Source organism: Entelurus aequoreus, linkage group LG19 (genome assembly GCF_033978785.1).
Source record: "Entelurus aequoreus isolate RoL-2023_Sb linkage group LG19, RoL_Eaeq_v1.1, whole genome shotgun sequence".
Classification (NCBI taxonomy): domain Eukaryota; kingdom Metazoa; phylum Chordata; class Actinopteri; order Syngnathiformes; family Syngnathidae; genus Entelurus; species Entelurus aequoreus.
Window position 1 is genome coordinate 45463789 of NC_084749.1, and position 20312 is coordinate 45484100.

At 35.2% G+C, this 20312-nt stretch overlaps 1 protein-coding gene across 5 annotated transcripts in view; it reads left to right on the forward strand.

Annotated features, from left to right (window-relative positions):
• The window catches only part of LOC133635399 (contactin-associated protein-like 4), a 207247-nt gene that overhangs the window by 80814 nt on the left and 106121 nt on the right, over positions 1-20312 (forward strand). For all 5 annotated transcript variants that reach the window (XM_062028564.1, XM_062028565.1, XM_062028566.1 and 2 more), the window contains 2 exons: positions 9746-9921; positions 15030-15173. In XM_062028564.1, the coding sequence (XP_061884548.1) occupies positions 9746-9921; positions 15030-15173 (320 nt within the window). The remainder of the gene's footprint in view (positions 1-9745; positions 9922-15029; positions 15174-20312) is intronic.

Below are 20312 nucleotides of genomic sequence, written 5' to 3' on the forward strand. Positions count from 1 at the left end.
ACTTCACCTTGACTTCCTACGTCTCCGGGCCGCCAAATGCATCGGGTGAAGTCCTTCGTCCTTCTGCCGATCGCTGGAATGCAGGTGAGCACGGGTGTTGATGAGCAAATGAGGGCTGGCTGGCGTAGGTAGAGAGCTAATGTTTTTAGCATAGCTCTGTGCAATCCGGTTGCTAAGTTAGCTTCAATGGCGTCGTTAGCACAGCATTGTTAACCTTCGCCAGCCTGGAAAGCATTAACCGTGTATTTACAAGTCCACGGTTTAATAGTATTGTTGATTTTCTATCTATACTTCCCGTCAGGGGTTTATTTCTTTTGTTTCTATATGCAGTTAAAGCAAGATGCTATCACGTTAGCTCGTAGCTAAAGCATTTTGCCGATGTATTGTCGTGGAGATAAAAGGCACTGAATGTCCATTTGGCGTTCTGGACTCTCATTTTCAAGAGGATATAGTATCCCAGGTGGTTTAAAATACAAATCCGTGATCCACAATAGAAAAAGGAGAGTGTGGAATCCAATGAGCCAGCTTGTACCTAAGTTACGGTCAGAGCGAAAAAAGATACGTCCATCACTGCCTCTCAAGTCATTCACAGTAACGTTCCTCATCTACGAATCTTTCATCCTCGCTCAAATTAATGGGGTAATCATCACTTTCTCGGTCCGAATCTCTCTCGCTCCATTGTAAACAACGGGGAATTGTGAGGAATACTAGCTCCTGTGACGTCACGCTACTTCCGCTACAGGCAAGGCTTTTTTTTATCAGCGAGCAAAAGTTGCGAACTTTATCGTCGATTTTCTCTACTAAATCCTTTCAGCAAAAATATGGCAATATCGCGAAATGATCAAGTATGACACATAGAATGGATCTGCTATTCCCGTTTAAATTTTAAAAAATCATTTCAGTAGGCCTTTAAAAATGGTTTTGTCCATTTTGTCCACCAGTGATGCTGAGATCATTATTCACGCGTTCGTTACGTCTCGTCTCGATTACTGTAGCCTATTATTTTCGGGTCTCCCTATGTCTAGCATTAAAAGATTACAGATGGTACAAAACGCAACTGCTAGACTTTTGACAATAACAAGAAAGTTTGATCATATTACGCCTATACTGTATATACCTTTATATATATATATATATATATATATATATATATATATATATATATATATATATATATATATATATATATATATATATATATATATATATATATATATATATACTGGCTCATCTGCACTGGCTTCCTGTGCACTTAAGATGTGACTTTAAGGTTTTACTACTTACGTATATAATACTACACGGTCTATCTCCATTCTATCTTGCTGATTGTATTGTACCATATGTCATACTTGCCAACCTTGAGACCTCCGATATCGGGAGGTGTGGGGGGGCGTGGTCAGAGGTGGGGGGCGTGGTTGGGGCGGGGGGCGTGGTTAAGGGTGTGGTTAAGAGGAGAGTATATTTACAGCTAGAATTCACCAACTCAATTATTTCATATATAAATATATAATATATATATATATATATATGTATGAAATACTTGACTTTCAGTGAATTCTAGCTATATATATATATATATATATATATATATATATATATATATATATATATATATATATATATATATATATATATATATATATATATATATATATATATATATATTTATTTATTTATTTATTTTATTAAACATATAAATAAAACAAATACTTGAATTTCAGTGTTCTGGAGGCTATCCAGTAGATGGCAGTATTGTCCTGTTTAAGAGTGTCACAACATTGCTGTTTACGGCAGACGAACTGCTTTACGGTAGACTAAACGTGACTGCTGTTACCGCGCTGGGAGGACGTTAATGAAACTGCCTAACAATAAACCCACATAAGAAACCAAGAACTCTCCCTCGATCATTCTACAGTTATAACGTGATTGGGCAGGCACGCTGTAAAAATTGTGGGAAAGCGGACTTGAAAACAGACTGTCGCCGCTGTCCCCGCTCAGGTCCGCATTGATCTGGAGGGGGCGTGGCCTCCAGCTGCGGCTGAATAACTGGAGTTTGTCGGGAGAAAATTTCTGCCGGGAGGTTATCGGGAGAGGCGCTGAATACCGGGAGTCTCCCGCTAAAAACGGGAGGGTTGGCAAGTATGCCATATGTCCCGGCAAGAAATCTGCGTTCAAAGGACTCCGGCTTATTAGTGATTCCCAGAGCCCCCCAAAAAATTCTGCGGGCTATAGAGCGTTTTCTATTGGGGCTCCATTGATTGATTGCTTGAAACTTGCATTAGTAGTCAAAATGGCGGCGCCCTGACGGGCTGCGGCTTGCAGACGCTCATGGTAGTAATAGAACAATTTGGCAAAATATACCGGAAAATTCTGTGAAATTCATGGCTGGCTTCCAGCGTGGACACTCCGTGGTCACATACGACCGCCAGACAATTTTGGATGTGGATAGATCGGGCCGTTCTGGACTGAAAGATGCGTGTACGTTGGACCTCCTCGCTAGCATGGGGATTCTATGCCGGCTACATCCAGCGGCCTTTGAAGCAGCGGAGTCAAGTACCAGCGGGGACCGTCAACGGAAGAGACGTAAGCGGTGTGATCGGAAGCAGAAGCGGGGATGCCGAGCGGGGCTAACAACAAAGCAACAAAGCTAAAAGCTAATCCCCACAGAACGCCACTTCCTTCCATCCTGCTTTCAAACGTCCGCTCCCTGGAGAACAAACTGGACTACCTGAAGCTGGATTTAAATGCAAGACGCAAGATGAGAGACTGCTGCGCCATATTTCTAACAGAAACGTGACTGAAACCATCCGTTCCGGACGAGGCAGTTAGCATCGAGGGGCTAACTATGTTTCGGTCAAACAGGAGCAGAACTCTCACTGGTAAATCCCGAGGCGGTGGTGTTTGCATATACATCAATAACAAGTGGTGCAACAATGGGAAGATAGTATCATGTCACTGCTCTCCTGATGTAGAACTATTAACTAAAAAATACAGGCCATTTTATTTACCCAGGGAATTCAGTGCTATGATCTTCACAGCAGTGTACATTCCTCCCAGTGCTAACACCAAAGAAGCTTTGAATGCTTTGTACTGCTCCATCAATGAACTGCAAACTACACATCCAGAGGGAGTTTTCATCGTGGCAGAGGATTTGAATCAAGCTAACATGAAAACTGTGTTCCCTCATTTCCATCAATATGTGAATTTTGCAACCAGGGGTGGAAGCAGATTGGACTTGGTGTATAGTAATATTAAACAGGCGTATAAAGCTGTGGAAGAAGCTGGACATGGTGTATAGAAATATTAAACAGGCGTATAAAGCTGTGGAAGAAGCTGGACATGGTGTTCAGTAATATTAAACAGGCGTATAAAGCTGCGGAAGAAGCTGGACATGGTGTATAGAAATATTAAACAGGCGTATAAAGCTGTGGAAGAAGCTGGACATGGTGTATAGTAATATTAAACAGGCGTATAAAGCTGTGGAAGAAGCTGGACATGGTGTATAGAAATATTAAACAGGCGTATAAAGCTGTGGAAGAAGCTGGACATGGTGTTCAGCAATATTAAACAGGCGTATAAAGCTGCACCTCGGCTCCTCAGACCATCTATCTGTGATGCTAGTTCCTGCATACAAGCCCCTGCTGATCAGGAAGCAAGCTACAGTGAAGCAGGTGATGATCGGACCTGGCCAGAGGGAGCAATGTCAGCATTACAAGACTGCTTCGAAACCACAGACTGGGACATGTTCAAAGCAGCCGCCACCGAAAATCACCACACGTGTGGAGGAGTATGCAGAGTCTGTGTCCGTGTACATTCAGAAGTGCATGGAGGATGTCAGTGTGATCAAGAACATCTCCAAACGGGCCAACGAGAAACCCTGGATGAACAGTGAGGTACGTGCAATGCTGAAGGCTCGGAACAAGGCTTTTAAGTCTGGCGACATGGTGGCATTAAAATCAGCCAGATCTAACCTGAACCGTGCCATTAAGGTTGCACAGCGTGCTCACAGTCAGAAAGTACAGGACTTCTTCGAGAACCCCACAAACACTAGACTAATGTGGCAGGGCATACAGGTCATCACGGACTATAAAGCTGCCCCCTGTCCCTGTGACAACAGTATCAGCTTCCTAGATGACCTTAACAACTACTTTGCAAGGTTTGAGGCACTTAACACCACTACGGCGAGAAAATCCATCCCTCGCCCTGATGAGCAGCCGCTCAACCTGGATATAGCGGATGTCCGGAAAACCCTGAGGAGAGTGAACCCCCGGAAAGCACCGGGACCTGATGACATTCCGGGCAAGGTGCTTAAGGGATGTGCAGACCAGCTGGCTGGGGTTCTCACGGACATCTTCAACATCTCGCTGACCCAGGCTGTGGTACCATCATGCTTTAAGACGGCCACAATCATTCCAGTGCCTAAAAAACCCACAATCTCCTCCCTCAATGATTACCGCCCCGTTGCACTCACCCCCATCATAATGAAGTGCTTCGGGATGCTGGTAAAGGAATATATTGTCTCCAGAAAAGTTCGGGATTTTTTCTGTGTCAAAAATTCAGGATTTTTTCCAAGTGTCAAAAATTCGGGATTTTTTCCAAGTGTCAAAAATTCGGGATTTTTTCCAAGTGTCAAAAATTCGGGATTTTTTCCAAGTGTCAAAAATGTGGGATTTTTTCCAAGTGTCAAAAATTCTGGATTTTTTCCAAGTGTCAAAAATTCGGGATTTTTTCCAAGTGTCAAAAATTCGGGATTTTTTCCAGGTGCCAAAAATCAGATTTTTTTCTAAGTGTCAAAAAGTCATAATTTGTTTTGTCAAAAAGTCTGGATTTTTTGTAAGTCTCAAAAAGTCGGGAATTGAGTCATCAAAAAGTCGGGATTTTTTCCCAAGTTTCAAAAAGTCAGACATTTTTTTGTCTAAAAATTCGGGATTTTTTCCAAGTGTCAAAAATTCGGGATTTTTTCCAAGTGTCAAAAATTCGGGATTTTTTCCAAGTGTCAAAAATTCGGGATTTTTTCCAAGTGTCAAAAAGTCAGGATTTTTTCCAAGTGCCAAAAATCAGATTTTTTTCCAAGTGTCAAAAAGTCATAATTTGTTTTGTCAAAAAGTCTGGATTTTTTGTAAGTTTCAAAAAGTCTGGAATTGAGTCGTCAAAAAGTCGGGATTTTTTTCCCAAGTTTCAAAAAGTCAGACATTTTTTTGTCTAAAGATTCGGGATTTTTTCCAAGTGTCAAAAATTCGGGATTTTTTCCAAGTGTCAAAAATTCGGGATTTTTTCCAAGTGTCAAAAATTCGGGATATTTTCCAAGTGTCAAAAAGTCAGGATTTTTTCCAGGTGCCAAAAATCAGATTATTTTCCAAGTGTCAAAAAGTCATAATTTGTTTTGTCAAAAAGTCTGGATTTTTTGTAAGTGTCAAAAAGTCGGGAATTGAGTCGTCAAAAAGTCGGGATTTTTTCCCAAGTTTCAAAAAGTCAGACATTTTTTTGTCTAAAAATTCGGGATTTTTTCCAAGTGTCAAAAATTCGGGATTTTTTCCAAGTGTCAAAAATTTGGGATTTTTTCCAAGTGTCAAAAAGTCAGGATTTTTTCCAGGTGCCAAAAATCAGATTTTTTTCCAAGTGTCAAAAAGTCATAATTTGTTTTGTCAAAAAGTCTGGATTTTTTGTAAGTGTCAAAAAGTCGGGAATTGAGTCGTCAAAAAGTCGGGATTTTTTCCCAAGTTTCAAAAAGTCAGACATTTTTTTGTCTAAAAATTCGGGATTTTTTCCAAGTGTCAAAAATTCGGGATTTTTTCCAAGTGTCAAAAATTCGGGATTTTTTCCAAGTGTCAAAAATTCGGGATTTTTTCCAAGTGTCAAAAAGTCAGGATTTTTTCCAAGTGCCAAAAATCAGATTTTTTTCCAAGTGTCAAAAAGTCATAATTTGTTTTGTCAAAAAGTCTGGATTTTTTGTAAGTTTCAAAAAGTCTGGAATTGAGTCGTCAAAAAGTCGGGATTTTTTTCCCAAGTTTCAAAAAGTCAGACATTTTTTTGTCTAAAGATTCGGGATTTTTTCCAAGTGTCAAAAATTCGGGATTTTTTCCAAGTGTCAAAAATTCGGGATTTTTTCCAAGTGTCAAAAATTCGGGATATTTTCCAAGTGTCAAAAAGTCAGGATTTTTTCCAGGTGCCAAAAATCAGATTATTTTCCAAGTGTCAAAAAGTCATAATTTGTTTTGTCAAAAAGTCTGGATTTTTTGTAAGTGTCAAAAAGTCGGGAATTGAGTCGTCAAAAAGTCGGGATTTTTTCCCAAGTTTCAAAAAGTCAGACATTTTTTTGTCTAAAAATTCGGGATTTTTTCCAAGTGTCAAAAATTCGGGATTTTTTCCAAGTGTCAAAAATTTGGGATTTTTTCCAAGTGTCAAAAAGTCAGGATTTTTTCCAGGTGCCAAAAATCAGATTTTTTTCCAAGTGTCAAAAAGTCATAATTTGTTTTGTCAAAAAGTCTGGATTTTTTGTAAGTGTCAAAAAGTCGGGAATTGAGTCGTCAAAAAGTCGGGATTTTTTCCCAAGTTTCAAAAAGTCAGACATTTTTTTGTCTAAAAATTCGGGATTTTTTCCAAGTGTCAAAAATTCGGGATTTTTTCCAAGTGTCAAAAATTCGGGATTTTTTCCAAGTGTCAAAAATTCGGGATTTTTTCCAAGTGTCAAAAAGTCAGGATTTTTTCCAAGTGCCAAAAATCAGATTTTTTTCCAAGTGTCAAAAAGTCATAATTTGTTTTGTCAAAAAGTCTGGATTTTTTGTAAGTTTCAAAAAGTCTGGAATTGAGTCGTCAAAAAGTCGGGATTTTTTTCCCAAGTTTCAAAAAGTCAGACATTTTTTTGTCTAAAGATTCGGGATTTTTTCCAAGTGTCAAAAATTCGGGATTTTTTCCAAGTGTCAAAAATTCGGGATTTTTTCCAAGTGTCAAAAATTCGGGATATTTTCCAAGTGTCAAAAAGTCAGGATTTTTTCCAGGTGCCAAAAATCTGATTATTTTCCAAGTGTCAAAAAGTCATAATTTGTTTTGTCAAAAAGTCTGGATTTTTTGTAAGTGTCAAAAAGTCGGGAATTGAGTCGTCAAAAAGTCGGGATTTTTTCCCAAGTTTCAAAAAGTCAGACATTTTTTTGTCTAAAAATTCGGGATTTTTTCCAAGTGTCAAAAATTCGGGATTTTTTCCAAGTGTCAAAAATTTGGGATTTTTTCCAAGTGTCAAAAAGTCAGGATTTTTTCCAGGTGCCAAAAATCAGATTTTTTTCCAAGTGTCAAAAAGTCATAATTTGTTTTGTCAAAAAGTCTGGATTTTTTGTAAGTGTCAAAAAGTCTGGAATTGAGTCGTCAAAAAGTCGGGATTTTTTCCCAAGTTTCAAAAAGTCAGACATTTTTTTGTCTAAAAATTCGGGATTTTTTCCAAGTGTCAAAAATTCGGGATTTTTTCCAAGTGTCAAAAATTCGGGATTTTTTCCAAGTGTCAAAAATTCGGGATTTTTTCCAAGTGTCAAAAAGTCAGGATTTTTTCCAAGTGCCAAAAATCAGATTTTTTTCCAAGTGTCAAAAAGTCATAATTTGTTTTGTCAAAAAGTCTGGATTTTTTGTAAGTTTCAAAAAGTCTGGAATTGAGTCGTCAAAAAGTCGGGATTTTTTTCCCAAGTTTCAAAAAGTCAGACATTTTTTTGTCTAAAGATTCGGGATTTTTTCCAAGTGTCAAAAATTCGGGATTTTTTCCAAGTGTCAAAAATTCGGGATTTTTTCCAAGTGTCAAAAATTCGGGATTTTTTCCAAGTGTCAAAAAGTCAGGATTTTTTCCAGGTGCCAAAAATCTGATTATTTTCCAAGTGTCAAAAAGTCATAATTTGTTTTGTCAAAAAGTCTGGATTTTTTGTAAGTGTCAAAAAGTCGGGAATTGAGTCGTCAAAAAGTCGGGATTTTTTCCCAAGTTTCAAAAAGTCAGACATTTTTTTGTCTAAAAATTCGGGATTTTTTCCAAGTGTCAAAAATTCGGGATTTTTTCCAAGTGTCAAAAATTTGGGATTTTTTCCAAGTGTCAAAAAGTCAGGATTTTTTCCAGGTGCCAAAAATCAGATTTTTTTCCAAGTGTCAAAAAGTCATAATTTGTTTTGTCAAAAAGTCTGGATTTTTTGTAAGTGTCAAAAAGTCTGGAATTGAGTCGTCAAAAAGTCGGGATTTTTTTCCCAAGTTTCAAAAAGTCAGACATTTTTTTGTCTAAAGATTCGGGATTTTTTTCCAAGTGTCAAAAATTCGGGATTTTTTCCAAGTGTCAAAAATTCGGGATTTTTTCCAGGTGTCAAAAATTCGGGATTTTTTCCAAGTGTCAAAAAGTCAGGATTTTTTCCAGGTGCCAAAAATCAGATTTTTTTTCCAAGTGTCAAAAAGTCATAATTTGTTTTGTCAAAAAGTCGGGAATTGAGTCGTCAAAAAGTCTGGATTTTTTTCCAAGTTTCAAAAAGTCAGACATTTTTTTTCGTCTAAAAATTGGGATTTTTTCCAAGTGGCAAAAATTCTGGATTTTTTCCAAGTGTCAAAAAGTCGGAAATTTTTTTGTTTGCTTGTCCAATTTTCTAAATAAATGGGTTCTAACCCCCATCCTAATACATTTGTTTTGAATTGCTAGGTTGTAATTGCATTAATGTATTGTTTTATTTTAGAACATTTTTGTGTTAATAATTTGAATGATAAGGATATTTTGTGTCCAATATCCATATTGTGGTCTGTGGCTTGAGCGACTATAATACATTAACATGTCTACTGTGATTTGTATAGTCTGTTTTTATAAACAGCAGCAGTTTTAGGATTCTTAGACAGCACTTCCCATTGCTTAATATTTGCTGATGACAGCAACATACTTAGTTGTGGTAACAATCTAGAAACATTAAAATATATAGAAGAAAAATAATTAGTTTAGTTAGTTTAATTAGCATAGTTGGAAACCCCATACAAATCATATCAAGGCAAATGATTTAAATCTCTTGCAATAATATCTAAAGTCAACAAACTGTTAAATGTTAATCATTTTTCTGAAAAGAAAGTCATGTTTAAAAAAAAAAACCTACATGGGAACTCGTGCAAAGCAGCATTTTGTGTCTTTTTGGGGGATTAATGTATGGAATAAGTTAGACCGAAAGCTAAATTACTATAAAACTTTTATTCAATTAAAAATGATTTTCAAGAAATCAATCAAAAAAAATATGTTGAGTATGGATGCTAAGAATGCAAAATTAATATGATGGGAGATTTTTCATTCATTTGTTTTTGTGATGAACGGAAAATAAAGCAAAAGTACATCTGCGTGCAGAAGATGTTGGCATATTTTTCTGGATGTGTTTTGTAAATACACTGGAATAGCTGTAATAGGCTTTAGCTTCTGCATATTCCATTTCAAACATGTGTTTAAAACATTCTCTCGTTAGCCGTCAAATGTTGAAATGTCTGAATGAATTAAACCTGAATCTGGACAATCAAACGCCGAACTAAATGAATGATTACTTTTAGCACAAGTTTTGGTTTTGTTTTTTTGTCTTATGACGTCATTATTCCCATGACATTCTCTTTATTCTGAATATTTGTCACAAAAAGACAAATAAAAAGGAAAACATGGAAGGACATTTACATAAAACATTTCAATTGAAAGAAAAACTTCATAGGATTCACATACTTGTATTAACTTTGCATCCTACCACCTAATGTCTTCTTGTCCATGCCACAGGTATGAGCTCATCCTCTGGTGGTGATCTATTGGTGACAATGGGAAGTCTACTCGATGACCAACATTGGCACCACGTAAAGCTAGAACGGATTGGTAACTACCTCAAACTCTCTGTGGATAAAAACACACAGCAGGTTGTCGTACCAGCTGAGCTCAGTCACTGGAACATTCGCTGGGTAAGACAAACAGTGTGACACAATAAACATGCACTATTATTTCAAACATACCTCATTCCCTCTCTTCTCTCAAAATAAGATTCAAGGTTTTGATTATGTTAAATGAGGCTAACACACTAACTTGTTTTTACAGGTTTTACCGAAGGAAAATAATGTATATATAAATTATTTTTGGTAATACTAGATTTGTATTTATTTTTATTATTTTTATTGAAAAAGTCAGGATTTTTTTTGTCATAGTCAGGATTTTTACTAAGTGTCAAAAAGTTGGGTGTTTTTTGTGTCAAAAAGTCTGGATTTTTTGTAAGTGTCAAAAAGTCTGGATTTTTGTAAGTGTCAAAAAGTCTGGATTTTTTTTTAAGTGTCAAAAAGTCTGGATTTTTTTGTAAGTGTCAAAAAGTTGGGGTTTTTTTGTGTCAAAAAGTCTGGATTTTTTGCAAGTGTCAAAAAGTCAGAATTTTTTTTGTCTAAAAGTCATGATTTTTTTTGTAAGTGTCAAAAAGTCGTGATTTTTTTCTAAGTGTCAAAAAGTCTGAGATTTTTTTGTCTAAAAGTCGTGATTTTTTTTCTAGGTGTCAAAAAGTCATGGTTTTTTCAAAGTGTCAAAAAGTAGGAAATTTTTTGGTCAAAAAGTCAGGATTTTTTTCGAAGTGTCAAAAAGTCAGGATTTTTTCTTAGTGTCAAAAAATCTGAATTTTTTTTTACCAAAGGTCGGGATTTTCCTAAATGTCAAAAAAATCTGGATTTTTTCCAAGTATCAAAAAAATCTGGATTTTTTCCAAGTGTCAAAAAGTCTGGATTTTTTCCAAGTGTCAAAAAGTTCAGCATTTTTCTGTCTATAAGTCGTGCTTTTTTTTTTAAGTGTCAAAAAGTCCGACTTATTGACAAAAACATTTCCGACTTTTTGACACTTGGAAAAAATCACGACTTTTTAACCAAAAAATCCCGACTTTTTGACAAAAACATTTCCGACTTTTTGACACTTACAAAAATCCCGACTTTTCACCACAAAAAATCCAGTTTTTTTGACACTTAGAAAAAATCCCGACTTTTTGACACTTATAAAAAAAATGGAGTTATCTTGCTCACAGATGGACAAACAAACCCTGGCAAAAAAAATCCCGACTTTTAAACACTTAGACAAAAATCGGAATTTTTTTGTAAGTGTCAAAAAGCCAGGATTTTTTGGGTTATAAGTGTCAAAAAGTCGGAAATTTTTGGTCAAAAAGTCTGAATTTTTTTGGTCAAAAAGTCGGGAATTTTTTGTAAGTGTCAAAAAGTCGGGAGTTTTTTTGTCAATAAATCCGAATTTTTTTTGTCAAAAAATCTGGATTTTTTGTAAGTGTCAAGAAGTCAGACGTTTTTTTTGTCTAAAAGTCTGGATTTTTTCCCTAAATGTCTTAAAGTCTGGATTTTTTTCCCTAAATGTCAAAAAGTCGGGATTTTTTCAAAGTGTTGGACATTTTTTTGTCAAAAAATTGGGATTTTTTTCTAAGTGTCAAAAAGTCTGACATTTTTCTTTTACCTTTCCTGTTTGGAAGCTTGGACATGCAGTACAAATGGTGGCTGTGGATTTACTGTACAAGTCAGTCCAGAATACTCCTGTTGTGATTGTGTTTTTGTTATCTTTTGGAACACCAGACAGAAGTGTAGTTAGTGGCCAAACAGAGGAATGAGAAAGAATATAAAAGAGAAGGAAAAATGAAAAAAAAATAGATGACTCTGGGAGACAACTGATATAGAACCTGGTTATGGAAGCTGGGGCACAGCACAAGCAATGTAAAAAGAAGGAACAGTAACAACAACATGAATTCAGTGCTTGTCAGGACCTGGTTGATAAAGCTGTGGGAAGGTAGAAGGAGATGTGAGTACAAAGTAATGGCAAGGGACAATGTTACAGTAGCAAAAACAACAAGAACAATAACTTGTCCTGCTAGTATTTGACTAGGATGTTATCAAAACATATATAGCAGAAAGTAGGGATGTAACGGTATCAAAATCCCACGGTACGATGTTATCATGGTATTAAGCCTACGGTACGATATTATTGTGGTATACAGTACGACCAAAAGCAAAAACAAAAAAAACCTTAAAAACTTTACAGTGTGTAAAATTGTGTTTAGGATGAACAAACTTACTGTAATTAAACACAAACATATTGCTCAAATGCTTTGATCATATTATTGCTACAAACAAGTACACATATACAGAATATAACGTTCACGTTAGTGTCTTCTAACTTCAGAGGATCAGTGTCCTCTGTAGTGGACATCTTATGTCACTTTGGAAAATGCTGATTCTCAGAAAAGTTAGCCAACAATTTTAACATTTAATAATGTTTATACCTCATCAAACATATTTTCTGGGTGGCGGTTTATCAAGTAGCTTCTCAAACTTTTTTTTTTTTTGTCTGTCTTACTGCCTGGCGCATTTCCTTCTTAAAACCTGGAAAACAAATCAATTCAAACTACGAGTTAATGCAATGTTATTGGGAAAAAGAAAAAAAAAAGTGGGTTAAAACATCACAACTTTTGACTGGCTTTGTGTGTTGTCTTGAAACTGCTGCAGACCAAAGAGGTTATGTTTTTTTTTTTTGCCAGGGTTTGTTTGTCCGTCTGTGAGCAAGATAACTAAATTTTTTTTAGAAGTGTCAAAAACTCTGGATTTTTTGTAAGTGTCAAAAGGTCTGGATTTTTTGTAAGTGTCAAAAATTCTGGAATTTTCTGTCAAAAATTCTGGAATTTTCTGTCAAAAATTCTGGAATTTTCTGTCAAAAATTCTGGAATTTTCTGTCAAAAATTCTGGAATTTTCTGTCAAAAATTCTGGAATTTTCTGTCAAAAATTCTGGAATTTTCTGTCAAAAATTCTAGAATTTTCTGTCAAAAATTCTGGAATTTCTGTCAAAAATTCTGGAATTTCTGTCAAAAAATCAGGATTTTTTTGTGTCAAAAAGTCAGGATTTTTTGTAAGTGTCTAAATGTTGGGATTTTTTCTATGTGTCAAAAAGTCAGAATTTTTCTTTGTCAAAAAGTCAACATTTTTTCTAAGTGTCAAAAAGTCAGAATTTTTTTTTGTCAAAAAGTAGGGATTTTTTGTAAGTGTTGAAGTCTGAATTTTTTTCTAAGTGTCAAAAAGTTGGACATTTTTTTGTCAAAAAGTCGTGATTTTTTTCTAAGTGTCAAAAAGTCTGAATTTTTCTTTGTCAAAAAGTCAGAATTTTTTCTAAGTGTCAAAAAGTCTGAATTTTTTTTGGTCAAAAAGTCAGGATTTTTTGTAAATGTCAAAAAGTCTGGGTTTTTGTAAGTGTCAAAAAGTCTGAATTTTTTTCTAAGTCTTAAAAAGTCAGAATTTTTTCTAAGTGTAAAAAATTCTGGAATTTGCTGTGTCAAAAAGTCTGGATTTTTTGTAAGTGTCAAAAAGCCAGGATTTTTTTGGGCTAAAAAGTCAAATTTTTTTGGTCAAAAAGACCAAAGAGGTCGTGTTTTTGCCAGGGTTTGTTTGTCCGTCTGTGAGCAAGATAACTCAATTTTTTTGTGTCAAAAACTCTGGATTTTTTGTAAGTGTCAAAAGGTCTGGATTTTTTGTAAGTGTCAAAAATTCTGGAATTTTCTGTCAAAAATTCTGGAATTTCTGTCAAAAATTCTGGAATTTCTGTCAAAAATTCTGGAATTTATGTCAAAAATTCTGGAATTTATGTCAAAAATTCTGGAATTTATGTAAAAAAATCAGGATTTTTCGTGTCAAAAAGTCAGGATTTTTTGTAAGTGTCTAAATGTTGGGATTTTTTCTATGTGTCAAAAAGTCAAAATTTTTCTTTGTCAAAAAGTCAGAATTTTTTCTAAGTGTCAAAAAGTCAGAATTTTTTTTTGTCAAAAAGTCGGGATTTTTTGTAAGTGTTAAAGTCTGAATTTTTTTCTAAGTGTAAAAAACTTGGACATTTTTTTGTCAAAAAGTCGTGATTTTTTCTAAGTGTCAAAAAGTCTGGATTTTTTCTAAGTGTCAAAAAGTCGGAATTTTTTCTAAGTCTTAAAAAGTCCGAATTTTTTCTAAGTGTAAAAAATTCTGGAATTTTTCTTTGTCAAAAAGTCAGAATTTTTTCCAAGTGTCAAAAAGTCAGAATTTTTTTTTGTCAAAAAGTCAGGATTTTTTGTAAATGTCAAAAAGTCTGGATTTTTTGTAAGTGTTAAAGTCTGAATTTTTTTCTAAGTGTCAAAAAGTTGGACATGTTTTTGTCAAAAAGTCGGAGTTTTTTCTAAGTGTAAAAAATTCTGGAATTTGCTGTGTCAAAAAGTCGGGATTTTTTGTAAGTGTGAAAAAGCCAGGATTTTTTTGGGCTAAAAAGTCCAATTTTTTTGGTCAAAAAGACCAAAGAGGTCGTGTTTTTGCCAGGGTTTGTGAGCAAGATAACTCAAAAAGTCATGGATAGTTTTGAATGAAAACTTCAGAAAACGTCTGAGAGAACAATTATTTCTCTCTCCTCTACGACGATGTAATTTACTTCCAGACCGGCCAATTCAAAAGTGCCAGCAAAAAAAAACTACACTGACCAAGTTTTCATTGTATACCTTATCACGTCACGGTATTATTGTGATGATTCTGATTCCGAAATACTGTGGCATTTATTATACCGTCACAACTGAAAACAGCAACAACAATGTCAATAAGTGTTTAGAACTGAGTAATGTTTTGTGGTGTGATGGAGGAGGGAGGAGATATTGGTGTAGAGCAATAAGCTATGTCATCCTATGATGCCCGCACCGCCCAGGCCACCCAAGACCACTAGTAGACCAAATTAGGCTGATAACCAACCACTTGAGGGAGGGCCAGAAGGTCACGCTTCACTGAGGCCATGCACCTGGCTCGGAATTTAGGATGTCCAGGCCTCCAGAGCCCAGTCACACCAAAGGAACTGGCCTGGTGCTACCCAAAACCCAGCAGTAGGCCCAGCCAGGGTGCAACAGTGATCACAATAGAGAATGCACGCACCAAGAGCTCTAATCAATGTTTACTTATATAGCCTTAAATCACCAGTGTCTCAAAGGGCTGCACAAGCCACAACGACATGCAGTTTGATGTCTGATGTCAATGTTTTGTTTTTGCTGTGCAGTTGAGTGTCGGAGCTGTGCATAGCCTAGCACAGAGGAGTCATCTCTACGACAAACACTTCCACGGCTGTATGGAAAACCTGTCTTACAATGACCTCAACCTGATAGATATTGCTAAACACAACAACCCCCAAGTCACTGTTGTGGTAAGGAACATTTCTGGACACCTATGCAGCTCTGCTTGCTAAAACTGTACCATCATTTCCGGACTATGAGCCTGAAACCTGTGGCATATACGATTTTATATACTGTAGGAGTGGAACCATTCATCCATGACATCAATCTATGCGCCATCAGCATACTTGCCAACCCTCCCGGTTTTACCAGGAGACTCCCGGAATTCAGCGCCTCTCCCGATAACCTCCCGGAAGAAATGTTCTCCCGATAAACTCCCGGAATTCAGCCGGAGCTGGAGGCCACGCCCCTCCAGCTCAATGCGGCGACAGTCTGTTTTCACGTCCGCTTTCCCACGATATAAACAGCGTGCCTGCCCAATCACGTTATAACTGTAGAATGATCAAGGGCGAGTTCTTGGTTTCTTATGTGGGTTTATTGTTAGGCAGTTTCATTAACGTCCTCCCAGCGCGGTAACAACACACAACAACAGCAGTCACGTTTTTGTCTACCTTAAAGCAGTTCGTCTGCTGTAAACAGCAATGTTGTGACACTCTTAAACGGGACAATACTGCCATCTACTGGATAGCCTCCGGAACACTGAAATTCAAGTATTTATTTTATTTATATGTATAATAAAATAAATATATATATATATATATATATATATATATATATATATATATATATATATATATATATATATATATATATATATATATATATATATATATATATATATATATATATATATATATATATAGCTAGAATTCACTGAAAGTCAAGTATTTCATACATATATATGTATATATGTGTGTATATATATATATATATATATGAAATACTCGAGTTGGTGAATTCTAGCTGTAAATATACTCCTCCCCTCTTAACCACGCCCCCTGCCCCCAACCACACCCCCCACCTCCCGGAATCGGAGGTCTCAAGGTTGACAAGTATGGCCATCAGTCATCAAAACATAGAATGGTGGATACCTATGCTGGCAGAGAAAGGTCACAACTAGAGATGTCCGATAATATCGGACTGCCGATATTATCGGCCGATAAATGCTTTAAAATGTAATATCGAAAATGATCGGTATCTGTTTCAAAAAGTAAAATGTATGACTTTTTAAAACGCCGCTGTGTACACGGACGTAGGGAGAAGTACAGAGCGCCAATAAACCTTAAAGGCACTGCCTTTGCGTGCCGGCCCAATCACATAATATCTACGGCTTTTACACACACACAAGTGAATCCAATGCATACTTGGTCAACAGCCATACAGGTCACACTGAGGGTGGCCGTATAAACAACTTTAACACTGTTACAAATATGCGCCACACTGTGAACCCACACCAAACAAGAATGACAAACACATTTCGGGAGAACATCCGCACCGTAACACAACATAAACACAACAGAACAAATACCCAGAACCCCTTGCAGCACTAACTCTTCCGGGACGCTACAATATACACCCCCCCCCCCCCCCCGCTACCCCCTAAACCAGGGCTGTCCAAACTTTTTCCACTGAGGGCCGCACACGGAAAAATTAAAGCATGTGGGGGCCATTTTGATATTTTTCATTTTCAAACCATAACAAAATATATGCATTTTTAATTTATTTTACCTTTAGGGGTCCCGGGGACCATAAAGGGTCACCTTTCATTAAAATGTTAAAAATAAGTCAGATTATTATTTTTTTAAATTATTTAACGCTTACAGTAAATCTCTATATCAACTTCAAGTTGATATAAAGCAGGAGTCACCAACCTTTTTGAAACCAAGAGCTACTTCTTGGGTAGTGATTAATGTGAAGGGCTACCAGTTTGATACACACTTAAATAAATTGCCAGAAATAGCCAATTTGCTCAATTTACCTTTAACTCTATGTTATTATTAATAATTAATGATATTTACACTTAATTGAACGGTTTAAAAGAGGAGAAAACACGAAAAAAAATGACAATTAAATTTTGAAACATAGTTTATCTTCAATTTCGACTCTTTAAAATTCAAAATTCAACCGAAAGAAAGAAGAGAAAAACGAGCTAATTCGAATCTTTTTGAAAAAATTAAAATAATTTATGGAACATCATTAGTAATTTTTACTGATTAAGCTTAATTTTAGAATTTTGATGACATGTTTTAAATAGGTTAAAATCCAATCTGCACTTTGTTAGAATATATAACAAATTGGACCAAGCTATATTTCTAACAAAGACAAATCATTATTTCTTCTAGATTTTCCAGAACAAAAATTTTTAAAAGAAATTCAAAAGACTTTGAAACAAGATTTAAATTTGATTCTACAGATTTTCTATATTTGCCAGAATCATTTTTTTGAATTTTAATCATAAGTTTGAAGAAATATTTCACAAATATTCTTCGTCGAAAAAACAAGCTAAAATGAAGAATTAAATTAAAATGTATTTATTATTCTTTACAATAAAAAAAATTAATTTACTTGAACATTGATTTAAATTGTCAGGAAAGAAGAGGAAGGAATTTAAAAGGTAAAAAGGTATATGTGTTTAAAAATCCTAAAATCATTTTAAAGGTTGTATTTTTTCTCTAAAATTGTCTTTCTGAAAGTTATAAGAAGCAAAGTAAAAAAATGTATGAATTTATTTAAACAAGTGAAGACCAAGTCTTTAAAATATTTTCTTGGATTTTCAAATTCTATTTGAGTTTTGTCTCTCTTAGAATTAAAAATGTCGAGCAAAGCGAGACCAGCTTGCTAGTAAATAAATACAATTTAAAAAGTAGAGGCAGCTCACTGGTAAGTGCTGCTATTTGAGCTATTTTTAGAACAGGCCAGCGGGCTACTCATCTGGTCCTTACGGGCTACCTGGTGCCCGCGGGCACCGCGTTGGTGACCCCTGATATAAAGTAATACAAATTAAAAAAAATGTTTTATGGCTTTTCTGTCAAAAACAACTTAGTTTTTTTATAGTAAAACTGAAATATGCAGTATTTAGTAATTAGAGCCCTAAAAGATCAATAATGCAGGACACCATTGATTTTAATTCTTTCATATTTTTTGAGTAATCACAGTGAAAAGATAAATAAAAAATCACTAAATATATTTGGGATCCAAAAGGTGCCCCACTCATAAAGTGACACATTTTTATTAGCTTTTTCTTTGACTTTTGACACTTAAGTTACGAGATCAACTTCAGATATATCTGTCCATTTTATGCTGGAACTATTATTTTGTTTGTTTTATGCGCTTTTGTCAAAGAAAACTTTGATGTTTTTATACGGCTACTACACAATATATGCAATATTTACCACATAAAACATTTTAAAGTGAAATATTTGAAGTAATTGGAGCCCTGCAAATAATTCATTATAACATGGATTTTTTTGTCATTATTTTTTTTTTTGGAGCAATGGCAAAAAAAGAAAATTGAAGAAAGACAAAAGAAAAAAAACACAGCCTGCATGGCAGCTTTTGTGTCAACATTGCAACTTTTTCTCGTTAGATTTCACCTCATTCCACTTTTTTCATGTTCTTTTTTTTTTTTTTACAATAGTATTTCCAGAATGTGTGGCGGGCCGGTAAACAATTAACTGCGGGCCGGAAATGGCCCCTGGGGCCGCACTTTGGACACCCCTGCTCTAGACCAACCCCTCCCCCCACCAATCCCGCCCACCTCAACCTCCTCATGCTCTCTCAGGGAGAGCACGTCCCAAATTCCAAGCTGCTGTTTTGAGGCATGTTAAAAAATATATCGCACTTTGTGACTTCAACAATAAATATGGCAGCGCCATGTTGGCACTTTTTTCCCCATAACTTGAGTTGATTTATTTTGGAAAGCCTTGTTACATTGTTTAATGCAGGGGTCACCAACGCGGTGCCCGCGGGCACCAGGTAGCCCGTAAGGACCAGATGAGTAGCCCGCTGGCCTGTTCTAAAAATAGCTCAAATAGCAGCACTTACCAGTGAGCTGCCTCTATTTTTTTAAATTGTATTTATTTACTAGCAAGCTGGTCTCGCTTTGCCCGACATTTTTAATTCTAAGAGAGACAAAACTCAAATAGAATTTGAAAATCCAAGAAAATATTTTAAAGACTTGGTCTTCTTTTGTTTAAATAAATTCATTAATTTTTTTTACTTTGCTTCTTATAACTTTCAGAAAGACAATTTTAGAGAAAAAATACAACCTTAAAAATTATTTTAGGATTTTTAAACACATATACCTTTTTACCTTTTCAATTCCTTCCTCTTCTTTCCTGACAATTTAAATCAATGTTCAAGTACATTTTTTTTTTTTTATTGTAAAGAATAATAAATACATTTTAATTTAATTCTTCATTTTAGCTTCTGTTTTTTCAACGAAGAATATTTGTGAAATATTTCTTCAAACTTATTATGATTAAAATTCAAAAAAATTATTCTGGCAAATCTAGAAAATCTGTAGAATCAAATTTGAATCTTATTTCAAAGTCTTTTGAATTTCTTTTAAAATTTTTGTTCTGGAAAATCTAGAAGAAATAATGATTTGTCTTTGTTAGAAATATAGCTTGATCCAATTTGTTATATATTCTAACAAAGTGCAGATTGGATTTTAACCTATTTAAAACATGTCATCAAAATTCTAAAATTAATCTTAATCAGGAAAAATTACTAATGTTCCATAAATTATTTTTTAAATTATTTCAAAAAGATTCGAATTAGCTAGTTTTTCTCTTCTTTTTTTCGGTTGAATTTTAAAGAGTCGAAATTGAAGATAAACTATGTTTCAAAATTGAATTGTCATTTTTTTCGTGTTTTCTCCTCTTTTAAAGCATTCAATTAAGTGTAAATATCATTAATTATTAATAATAACATAGAGTTAAAGGTAAATTGAGCAAATTGGCTATTTCTGGCAATTTATTGAAGTGTGTATCAAACTGGTAGCCCTTCGCATTAATCACTACCCAAGAAGTAGCTCTTGGTCTCAAAAAGGTTGGTGACCCCTGGTTTAATGCATCCATCACAACAAAATGAGGCATAATAATGTGTTAATTTCACGACTGTATATATCGGTATCGGTTGATATCGGTAATTAAGAGTTGGACAATATCGAAAATCGGAAAATAAAGCCATTATCGGACATCTCTAGTCACGACAAATGCAAACGTGACAAGACAATAACATGAAGCAACAACACAACAACTTTCCGC